The sequence below is a fragment of the Panthera leo genome, chromosome C2, assembly GCF_018350215.1.
Source record: "Panthera leo isolate Ple1 chromosome C2, P.leo_Ple1_pat1.1, whole genome shotgun sequence".
NCBI lineage: Eukaryota > Metazoa > Chordata > Mammalia > Carnivora > Felidae > Panthera > Panthera leo.
In genome coordinates, this window is record NC_056687.1 from 81,515,463 (window position 1) to 81,527,523 (window position 12,061).

General features: G+C 41.1%; 1 protein-coding gene across 4 annotated transcripts in view; it reads left to right on the forward strand.

The window, feature by feature from the left end:
• Positions 1-344: 344 nt before the first annotated feature.
• IGF2BP2 (insulin like growth factor 2 mRNA binding protein 2) overlaps positions 345-12,061 on the forward strand; it is a 156,573-nt gene continuing 144,856 nt past the window's right edge. For all 4 annotated transcript variants that reach the window (XM_042954665.1, XM_042954667.1, XM_042954666.1 and 1 more), the window contains exons 1-2: positions 345-584; positions 2,168-2,228. In XM_042954665.1, coding sequence (XP_042810599.1) covers positions 407-584; positions 2,168-2,228 — 239 coding nt within the window. In that variant the 5' untranslated portion in view covers positions 345-406. The remainder of the gene's footprint in view (positions 585-2,167; positions 2,229-12,061) is intronic.

A 12,061-nucleotide genomic window follows, 5' to 3' on the forward strand; every position in this document is an offset into this window, starting at 1 on the left:
GGGGGCGCTCGCTCGCTCACTCTCGGCTGCGCACACGCCCGTACAAACTCTCACACAGACACACGCGGGGTGCGCTGCCGCCGCCCGCCGCTGCTCCTCCTCCCGCCACCGCCTTGAGAGGGAGAGAGAGGGAGGCAGAGAGAGCGCTTTGTCCGCGCGCCGCCGCCCGGCCCGGGACTCTGCCCCGAGGAGGCAGCCGCGCCGAGTCCCCGCCTCCGCCTCTGCCCCCGGGCGGGCCGGGCCGGCCGCGGTGGGGGGAGCCAGGCTGAGGGTGGGGGTGGGTGGCGGGCGGGCGGAGGGCGGGGAGGGGGGGCGGAGGAGGAGGAGGAGAGACGAGGGCAGCGGAGGAGGCGAGGAGCGCCGGGTACCGGGCCGGGGGAGCCGCGGGCTCTCGGGGAAGAGACGGATGATGAACAAGCTTTACATCGGGAACCTGAGCCCCGCCGTCACCGCCGACGACCTCCGGCAGCTCTTCGGGGACAGGAAGCTGCCCCTGGCGGGACAGGTCCTGCTCAAGTCCGGCTACGCCTTCGTGGACTACCCCGACCAGAACTGGGCCATCCGCGCCATCGAGACCCTCTCGGGTGAGCAGTCGCCGCTGCCCCCTCCCCCCGCCTCGCCCAGCTCAGGCCGGGACGGCGCCCGGAGGGAGGCCGAGCCCGGCGGGCGGCGCCCGGCGGGGGCTCCCGCGCCCGCACACTCACTTCCACGCACCAGACCCTCAACTCTCGCCGCCGGCCCGCTCCCGGGACGGCCCGCTCCCCTCCCCCCACCGCTCCGGATTCCCCCCTTGCCCTCCCAGCCGCAGCCCTGGGGCGACCCCCGTGCGGCTCCGAGGGTGCCTGGGGCTCGCTCGCTCTCTGGGGGCACCCCTCCTTCCCTATGCTCCCGGGCTGCTCTCCAGAGTTTCCCCACCCCCATCCTCAGAGAACCCCCGTTCCCTCTCTTCCCTGACCTTCGCGTCACCCCCTTTGTCAGGGACCCCCTTCCAATCCTGCATCTCTTTCTCTCTTGACCGGACCTTACCCCTATCCTTGCCTCGTGCCCGGGACCTCTCGCCCTCTGGCGTCCCCTGAGCCGCACTCTCCTTTGGAGCCCCCTCCCCACCTCGCCTCGCGGTCCCCCACTTTCGGCACCCCCTCGGCGCCACCCTGATGATCCCCTCCAAGGTTTCGGGACTCCCCCAACCCCAATCCCTGCACGACGGCACATCTCTTTCGGTCCTCTCCCGAACCTTAGTCCCCTCTCGCTCGTCTCTCAAGCGCTCCTATTTTTCTCTGAATTTTTTGTCCGATTTTATTGAGAAGAACTCGGGGCTGGGGGCTTTCCGCCGCCTGTCCCCCCGCCTCCCGCTCGGCCAGAAGCACCTTTTTACGAGGTGCCCTGTCTCAACTCGGTGGGGGCCCGGGCTGAGAACCGGGAAAGAGGCGACCGGGGGGCCCGCGAGAGCGCTGGAGCCCAGACGGGAGACGGAGAGCGACACACACACACTCGCGCGCGCGCGCACTCACCAACTCTCCCTCTCGCTCACGCACCGCTCGGAGCCGCGCTCGCCCCAAGGCCGGGAGCCTGTGCCCCCCGAGCCCCGGCCCGGCGGAAGACCCTTCCCCACGGGTGCGCGGGGTGGGGGCGGGGCGGCGGCGAGGCCAAGGTGACACCCTGGAGCCGGCCGGGACTGGGCTCTCGCAGCTGCGGCCCCGGGGTGGGGGGAGGTGGGTGGGGGGCTTCGGTGCGTCTTCTCCGGGCCACCGGGTGGAGAAGTCAGGGAGGGGAGCGCAGCGGAGCCCTCGGGGCCCGGGTTAGCGGAATGGAGAGGTGGGGGCCGGGAGAGGAGCGGGGCCGCGCCAGCCCTGCAGCTTGAGTTTCAAATGAGCTCATCCTTTCAAATTGGCGCCGCTCTTTATTAAATTTGTTTTTCCGGTAATGCCACCCACAGCTATACCTGGGGTCGGATCCGGGCTCGCGCCCTTCCCACCTCGTCCCGAGACACGGGGCGCCCACCTTGCTTCCCACTGGCAACCAAGTTTGCCCAGCTCGAGCCCGGTAGGAGACCCCTTGAGGGCGCCCGAAGGCGGAGCCCGAGCGTGGAGTTCTGTGCGTGCCCCTCCTAGACCCCCGCCGGTTTGATCTAAGGAAGGTTCTGAGTGCTTTAATTTCTGTTTTAAAGGTAAAGTGGAATTGCATGGGAAAATCATGGAAGTTGATTACTCAGTCTCTAAAAAGCTCAGGTAAATATATTTTGCTTAGTTATTTTGTGATAGGGCTTAACGTATAAATACCACAGTACACTCAGTTTTTTTAAAATGTGCTTTTATAGTTAAAAAACTGCTTTTGTTTGTTTTGTTGGTGGAGATAACGCAGTTTAGAAAGTTAGATTTTTTACTTTCATTATATAAGGTGTTTACTGTACTTGGAAAATATCTGGTGCTTTATTGGGGGGTGGGGGGTGGCGAACTCTAGCTGTGTGAAATTCGCTGGGACCGTTAAACTTGTTTATCAAAACTTGCCTCCCACCCCTCACTCCCACCCCTACCCTCAGCACAGTGGCTACAAATGCTTGTCAAGACTTCCTGTGAGATGTTAAGAGTAAATATTTACTTTGTCAACTAAATTGCTTAACTAAACTTCGCGATTAATTAGTTTTCTTTTTTAGATAGCTTAATGTTGAATAATAAAATAATTCAGTAAGAGGTCAGTATTTTGCATAGCACTGTAAAGAAGTGGGTTGTTTGGAATGGGTGGCAGTTAAAAAGCCAGACTTTTTTAGTCCCTGAGACTACTGAATATTGCTTCTGAGCGTGTTGTTGTTGTTGTTGTTGTTGTTGCTTTTGAGATATGTTTGAAGCTAAACAAGTATCTCTATGAGTTCTGTAGCTACATTTAAGGGCACTGTTGTTAATGAAGGAGTAAAGAATTTTGTGGAAGTTGGATTTCTCCACAGTGATTTGCCTGCAAGAGAAATATCTCTGTGAGGAGAGAATGAGGGAGAACATCTTTGTTTAAAGCTTATTGTGGACTTTAAATTGGGCCCCTTTATTACTCATTCTAGATTTTTTTTTTCTTCTCCCATGTGTTGTAACTTAGTTTATACCCCGTTCACATACATTTCTTCACCATTAGTCATTAAGTAGCTGGATTGAAAACTCTTAAGTCTTTGATTTGCCACCTTTACATTTTCTGATACTCAATAGTGCAACCACTTACTTGATTTTTGCCAGGATTGAATAGATTCTAAAACAAACCATAATAATTTTATAAATACCTAGATGTTTTGTTGAAGAGGTTTTAAAGAACTGTGGGCTCATTTTCAGATACTTTTATTTTAACTAAGCAACAGAATATCTTCTTTGCAAATGATTGTGGCGTATCAGAAAGCTTATGCCTTTAAAAAAAGGCAAAAGTTATGATTTGCAGTTTCAAATGAAATATAAAGCTAGTTTTTCTCTCTAGGAACAGATGTAATGTGTAGTTGATTGGTTTTTCAGTTAACTCTTCTAAATTTGTATACTTCTATATATATGTGTGTGTGTACTTTTTTTTTTACCTGAGAAATCCAAGTTGAAGCTTTCTGATGTATTAAGTATTTATTAAGAAATTTTAATCACTCATCTTTTACAACACTTGAAAATTTGATGAAAATATTGAACAAGGTTTGAAAGAACCACCTAAAACATTTGAAGGGTTATTATTCTATAAATGCCTAATTCTATTGGCTGTATAGCTGTTCTGAGTCCTTTTTTGGGTTATAATTAATTAAAAAAAATCACTAGAATTTTAACTTTGGTGAGTTGGTGTCTCATTTCATGTTATGAAGTGCATTATCTCATGTTGCAATGTAAGTAAAATACTAATTTAAAGTTACTAACATCTCCTAAGACTTCTCACAAGTATACTTCTTCTAAACTTTTTCTTTCAAAATGCAGGAGTTATTTGCTGTTAGCCAGAGTGTCATTTAACTAATTTTGTTGTGTTTATGTAAGAGTTCAGAATTAAAAGCATGTCCCCAATTTTTAGTATTAGTTAAATAAAGAACAAACTAGGACTTAAACAGCCTTATTACTACAAGATTTCTTTGAACATGTGGGCAATATAAAATACCTAGGAGGTAGATTAAAATGCGCTGTGTATGATTCACTACACTGAGGACGTCTGACATACCAAATGTATGCATAAGCTGCTGTTTTAGAGGGTTGCATCATTTCTGATTGGATGGCTTTACTCTTTTTTTTTCCCCCTTTACTTTATTGGTTTAAAATGCAGGAATTAGTTACTTGTTCTGCAGGCTAAGGGAGAGATGTCTAATGACTGGTGTTGTGTACTGAGCTCAGACCCCTGGGATGAAGCAGCTGTATGTTCTCATGTACAGGGCACTACCACGGTGCTGGCTTTCAAAAAGCAGGGTACTGTGACATTTGAAACCAAAGCTTTTATGTTATATGGTGACTATTTTGGTGTTCCTTTGTTGCATTTCCATGAAATTTAACAAGTTAGAAGCAAATTTGTCAGCGTTAAGTCAGTTCTATATGTGGTTTTTGTGTTAGTTGAAGTGAAAATGTGAAGAAAACAATTCATCCTCATTGCTTGCTTACTTAAAAATCATTCAACAACTGAGTGCTCATTTTCTTTATATTGTTCTGATTTCTTTCTGCTCTCAGGAATGAGTTTTAATATTTACATTCCAAATAGACTTTTTAAAGCTAATGATAATTTGGGAGGAGATGTTTTTATCTTAAGTTATGAAATTATTGGCATGCCATTTGCTTACCAATTGGGTCTTTTGTTAAATGTCATTCTAGCATCATTTTATATGTGCTATTATAGTAGACAGACTATATAACCATTATATTCTCAGGGTCATCAGAAGTAGAAGACTCTTGTTTTTTTTTTCTTTTTGGCACATGTGTTTCATTCTTATTAGATGCAAATTATTTTAATGTAAATCATAGACACACCACCTATTTTTTACTTTCTAAGTTGGTTTCAGGCTCTGCTGAATAAAAATCTTTGGATCTTTTTTCTCTATTCATATTTCTTGGTAGTGTATATGAATCAAAGATTGCTTAAAGAGGAAGAAACTGGAAATTGGTTTAAAAATCTGTTAAAAGTTGTGGGAAATGCCTTGACAGAAATTTCATTTTTCATGTTGACTTTTTAGTTGGAAAAAAATATATATGTACATGTCTGTATATGTACCTACACACTTGCACACGCATACACACACACACACACACGTGCACCCACATCACATATATTGTTTGGAGCTAGAACGTACGCTAACCTGAATGTGCTTTGTAACTAAAGTTGAATGATTCTGTGAGAAACAAAACTTTCAAAAATGTGATTTCTGCCCACTGCTAGGAAGTAACCAAGTGGTGTAGACATGCTTTCACGAGATGGTGTGAATACTATGAGATAGTGTAGGAAAAAGCTATGAATTTGTCTTTCATGAGTTAAAAATCAGTAATTGTGTTGTCTCCAATGCAAATGAATTCAGTCTCCTATAGGAATGTTAAAGAAAACAGTATCTCAATTGTATTTTGCTTGTATGTACTACATTGTGTATAGTTGAATTAAATACCAAAAAGAAAAAAAAAAAAAACAAAACAAAAACAAAAAAAACCCATCCAACCTCAATCCCTTCCTGCAACAAAGGCTTTTGCTGCATCAATTTTTAATTTTGAAAAGATTTTTTTTAGGTTAAAATTATATGGTAGGCTTCTATTTAAAGAATTTGTTGAATTAAAAATTGATGCCTGAATTTAATTAAATAGATTCCATGTGTGGATATAATGTATATTAATATAAAATACATGTCAAACTGTAAGATAACTTTAATTTGGCTTTGAGTTGGACATTACATTTCCCATTTTAAAAAAAGCTAATAATTTTTTCATATGGTTCTAGGCTATGCCATAAACAATTACACATTTTTGTAACCTTTAAGAGATAAGTATTAGAATTAAAATAGAAGCAATAAAAAAAACAGTTGATAATTCAGGTGGTAGTGTAGGTTTAAAATTCAAGCTTACAAATATTAAAAAACTGGTCATTTGATGTTTTTACCTTATTTAGTTAAATATTAAAAGCCACTGAAATCTACAAATCAAAATAGTTTTTATGTACTGCTTGATTTTCCAATTTGTCAAATTCATCTCCATTTTAAATTTGTATTGTAGCAATTTATGAAAGTTTTAAATGGCTACATAAACATTAATTCTAAAAGGTGATTTGGTGATATGTGATGCATTTGTCAAATTGTGTTTTTTAAAATAATATTTCCTTGTAATTATGGCTGGGTATAAGATGACCAGTAAGAGATGGTCTCAAAGTTTTATTTTTTATTATTTCAACCTGAGATTACATAAAGATGAGAGAAGATTAGTAATATTTGTGTAGCACCTTTTATCCGTAATGATATAATGTATTTTCTTTAAGAAGAGTTTTTATAAAGGACATTAGGCAGTTTGGAACTAATTGCATATCAAAATCAACATTTCACTATTTTGAGTAAATGTTTTTATTTTATGGAGGTTGATCCAGTTTTTCAAGTGGGGGGGTATGTAAATGATGTTGAAATGTGCATAAAAGGATAGGAACTTGGGCACATTTATTAAAAGTCAAAACTATGAAACTCAGATTTCTACAGGAACTATTTACACATATTTGATACTTCTCAGCTTTCTAAATATTTGCTGTCTATCGCTGAATCACTCTTCCAAGTCTTCTAATGGAATTCTCAAAAGTAGATGAGCAATTGGTCAGTTGTGAGAGGATATTATTTGAGCTAAGTGTGTCATCTCTGTGATTCAGTGGGGTGTGTGCACATGGGTGTCTGTGTGCGTGTGTGCTTTGTGGGGGACAGTAGTTTCAGACAGATGGTATCAGGAGGGAAGAGAAGGAAATCTTTAACTGAGCAACGATTGCTCTGGATTTCAGTCTTGACAGGGCAAATGAAAATTGCTAGGTGTTTGAACTTTGTGACAAAGGGAATCAGTATTTGCTTTGAGTGATGCATGACTCTTATAGGTGCTTAACCTTGTGGAAGCCAGGGCTCAGGTACCTGTGTGGCTTCTTCAGTGAGCTTGCTGCTGGGAGGACCATCCAATGCACAATCTATTCTTCCTTTCTTTTGCTTGGATATCCCTTCTCACTAGTAGAGTTAGTTAGCTCAGTGACTCTGTGAAGGCTCTGGTGATCTATAAGCCATTTTTATAAATGCTAGAAAATTAAAGATTTGAGTATGCATTTTCACTTAGGAATTCTATACTGTGGAAGACAGTAGATTATTTTACATAACAAGTACTCTGACGGAATCAATTTCATTAGAAGCATAGTATTAGACTGGTTTCTTTGGAGACTTAAAAAAGTTGAACTATAAGTTTCAAAATATATTTTTAAAAATTCCACTTAGATGCCACCAACGTGTCTTCATTGTTCTTTTCTGCGTTGAAGAACAGAGTAGTGTGACTTGGCTGAGCCAGTTTTTTAAACCAGTTTCCTAAATCTTTTAGTCAAAAGCATCATGTCTCAAAAGTTATGATTGACTTCTTAATTTGAAGGATGGGATAGTTCTGTTGAACAAAACATGCCCAAATAGTTTATTAGTCAAAGTTTATCCTTTTTACACTGAAATTCAAGTCCAATTACTTTGGGTAGTCATTCAAAACACTATCACTGAAGAAAAACATAGTAGCAAATAAACAACAAACACCTACTAGTAAAGATAACAGTGCTTCCTCCCAGTTATCATCATTAAAATATTTTAAAAAATCTTTTACTTTATAATTTAACTTCATGCTTACAAAGTTATAATTTTCATTTGGTGGCATGGACTCTATGGGTTCTATTTTGGGCAGCAAAATTGCAGAGTGCTCAAAGCATTATTTTTAAGGTTTTTCTTTTCCTGTTTTGATCATGTACTTTGGTCTTTCCATAAAATAGTGAAGAAAAATTATTTTCTTTTATAGAAAAATTCAGATTCTGTTGTGATTTGGCTTCTAAAGATGAGGGAGAATATAGTAATTATTTCTTTAATTTGGTGTAAAGTTTGGTGGCATATGGAGGTAAAGATTAAGTAGACCAGAGAAAATGGATGCTTTTGCACTCATAGCAGGCAGTCAAATCTAAAAGCTAACCCAGCTAACCCATCATTTAATAGATATATGTCTCCTTCCCAAGCCTCTATTTCTCACTGCATAATAAGGTTGCATTTTTGAGATACATTTTGTTCATTTATTCCTGGATTTCCTTGCTATTTATCTGTTCTATACTTTATTCTGAAGATGTGAACGTTAGTTAGAATTGTTTACTCTCAAGAACATTTCATAAAAGAGGTGTTTTAATAAGTCCAATAAATGAAAAGAGTTCTGATGCATATTTTAGACTTTCTGATATTTACCTATATCATAAGAAATGTTGTTACCTAATGACCAGGAAAATATGCATAGGACCATTGCAGTGAGAATAGTATTTTCAGTTTTTCTCATTATCATATAATTAATGTGTGCCTTAGGGGAAGCTTCGATTTTTAATTTTTGTTTTAAATGTGCTCAGAAAGGTGGTTTCATGATTCCATGCGTTGATATGTGAATAATGCTATTGTTATCTCAGAGAGATACACATATTTTTTATGGGCCTGCATCTTATATTCATATAATACTGATGATGTCCCAGCCTCTTCACATTATTTCATTTATTCCAAATAATTATGGGAAGAAGATGGGACAATTAATATCATCCCCTTTTTCAGATGAGGAAACTTAGTTTCAGAGAAATTTAATAATTTGCCTGAGGACACATACCCATTAAATAGTAAAGCTAGGGCTAGATCCTAGTCTTCTGATCCTCAGTCCACAGTGCTGAGACTTTTTTTTTCTTCACTTGTTTAAATTAAAAAAGTCAATCTAAGTGTTGTATGGTTCAAAAGGTGCCATTCAAGAGTAATGGAAATAACTGAAAATAGATTTGTTTGTGAATGACCCTTTGCAACAATCTTACTCTTACATCATTCTGAATGATCTGTACTTTGTTATTTTTTTTAGGAAAAAAATAATTAGAACAGTCAATTTAAACATTAACAGCAGCATTACCTCCTTTTATCACCATGTTTGCCCATAGACAGAAATGGGGTTGGATTTTACTGTTGTTGTTACATTGCTTTTTTCAGTGGCTGCATTCCTTGTGTTAAGAAATAGAACACTGCCAGGGAGGATGTATCTCTCGACATCTTGAGCCGCACGCATTAGGCAGTGAGCTGTAGCCCTGGTTAAGACTAGAAGCCATGTGGAAAAGGAAAGTCTAGCTCAGGGAATTGCTTGGGTGGGTTTTTCCCAGGTTTTAACCAACCCATTGCTGGAGATCAGGACTGTGTTCTGGTTTGTTTTCCTGGTAACTGTCAGATCTTTCCCTAGATTTGGTGTTTCTCTGCTTCAGTTTCTGTACAGAATCTGGCCTTTGGCTTCTCCGTGGGGATGGAATGAGTATTAGTAGGACAGCATCCATGAGGTTTTCAGAGTTCCTCATTAATGACATAATCACTCAAAAACATATACTAAATAAGCATGTTAGGTACAGTCCATTTCCCCTTAATTGTAAACTTTTCCTGTATTTATCCTCTTGTTTCCTTTAACTGTTTTGTGCTATCATATTTATATGGTGGTGGAGGGAGGAAGGCATGATCAAGAAAACAATAGGTGAAAAGATTATTTTCAACCCCCCCCCCCCCATTTCTTTAAGTTAGTATAGTCTGGTGTAGGGTGTTGCATGTTCTGTGCACTTCTGACTTGGAAAATGGGCGAAGGAAGGTAACTAGTAGTTAAAAAGCAGCTCGAAGGGTGGGTGATGTGTATTGAGGAGGGCACCTTTTGGGATGAGCACTAGGTGTTGTATGGAAACCAATCTGACAATAAATTTCATATATTGAAAAAAAATAAAATAAAAAGCAGCTCTTGTCTTAGGTGCTACACCAGGCCTTCTGTGTATCTTATTTTATCCTCACCACAGCCGGGGAAGATCTGTACCTCATCCCTTTTACAGATAGGGCTGTGAAGCTTCTGACTCAAAAGCAGCCCCTCCTTTCACCTGACAAAACCTGCTTGCTTCAAAGAAGCAGTGGCCCTATTACCTTTCCTGCCTCCTAATTGGAACATAGTAACAGCACTACTCCTCCAGCAGGAGCTGTGATAATGTTTGCATAGGTCACAGGGTAACTTTGTATATTTTTCCCAATGCAGAACAAAAAAATCTACATGTATACAACAGATATGCTGAGGAAGATAAGAGGCTGAAGTCCACTATATATTTAATTTAATATAATTGAGAAACAACTGAAAGTGTTAGTCATAATTGGAGGGCACTTTCTGAAGTAGTCTTACTGTAGGGGCATTAGTAATTATAAAAGATAGATGTTTTAAAAAATCATTGTGGCTGAAAATGAAGTGTAAAAAAAACCAAGACATAATGTGTATGCATTGTGGGGAGAGGTCTGTATTCATGCCTTTGGCTCAAGTATATTTTCTTAAATCCTGAAAAATACAGCCTTTTTTGTCTAGGACCTAGAATGTTGCACAAAGTTTGGCATGCTTTCATTTTTATCTGTACATAAAAATGGCTTAGAGAAGGAAAATGGGGGATTCTCACAAATTGCTTTTCATAAGATGATTCATCTTATTAACATTAGAAAATTTTAAACCTTTTTGACACATGAAAACAGTGAAAGCACAAGGAGTAAGAAGATCTATATGTTCTTTTTGATACAATACTGAAACCTACTATACAGTACATTGGTGACTTTGTTTTAGGTAAACAAGGTGGAAGTTACAATCATACTGTCAATGAAATAGATATGCAAGAGTTGTGCATCTAGATATAGATGTTATTTTTTTGATAACATAACTTTATGAACTTAATTATAGTGAAAAATAAAAATAATGACTTTTCTCAGTCAAGAACCTCTAATAGAGCTTAAAATGTTATCAGAGAAGACCTTTCTATTAACTTGCTACCTCTTCTCTTTACTCCTTCTTTGCCTTCAAAAAGCACACCAAAAAAAAAAAAAAAAAGGTAATTGAACGGGGATTCTGTGGACAGGTTAACCTCAAGCCAATTCACAAAATAGAAGATACTTTGAAAAAGCTCATGTGAGGACAGGCTGTAACTAACTGTGTTATATGGAGACCTTTTACTTGAGTCCCTCCTGATCTTTGTGATTTTAACAATGCATATTTGAGAAATGAATGTTTTCCTTGTCATTGTGTGGATAAGATTTTGGAGTAAAATGTGCATCTTTGAGAGAGTAGGAGATAGAAGATTAGACAGTTTAACACTGAAAAAAAAAATGCACTTTAACCTCTTCAGTTAGAAAGAAAGAAAGGAGGAGGGAGGAAAGGAAGGAGGACAGGAGATAGGCAGCCATAGGAACACAGGTGACTGAGTGGACAGTGTCATGTAGCTTGTTCATTCTCTAATTCCAGAGCATGGGGAAAGACTGGTACTCACTGATAGTGTGTACAAGACAGTAAGTGATTCCAGCGGTGACAGCAGGACTGGAAATCTCACGCAATTTGTTCTTTTCTTTGACATTTAAAAACTCTAGGAGTATGTGGCTGGCTTGCCCCACAAAAGGTTTTGCATTTCTTTCTATGAGGCCCTGTACTGGCCACTTCCTCTCTCTCTCTCATTCTCCTTCCTCTTTGCATTTCTGTGAGGATGGCTGGGCAGGGCTGGAAGGTGCTTGGTTTGTAGGCCTGCCTCCAGCTGAGTGCCCCCTAGGTGGCTGGGTTTGGGGAAGCCAGGAAGGCATGTGTGCGCTTGCTCAATGTGTTGGAATGTATGGGTTCTGTGGCATATGCTTACCCGGAAAGTGCAGCAGGCAGGCAGACAGACAGACAGACAGGCGCACACACACACACACACACACACACACACACACACACCACACACACCACACACACCACACACACCACACACACACCCCACACACACCCCACACACACATTCCTCAGTGGTAGTGGGGGTCAAATGTTGGCTTTTTGTGAGGAGTTGAAAGTTTGGGAAGGAATTT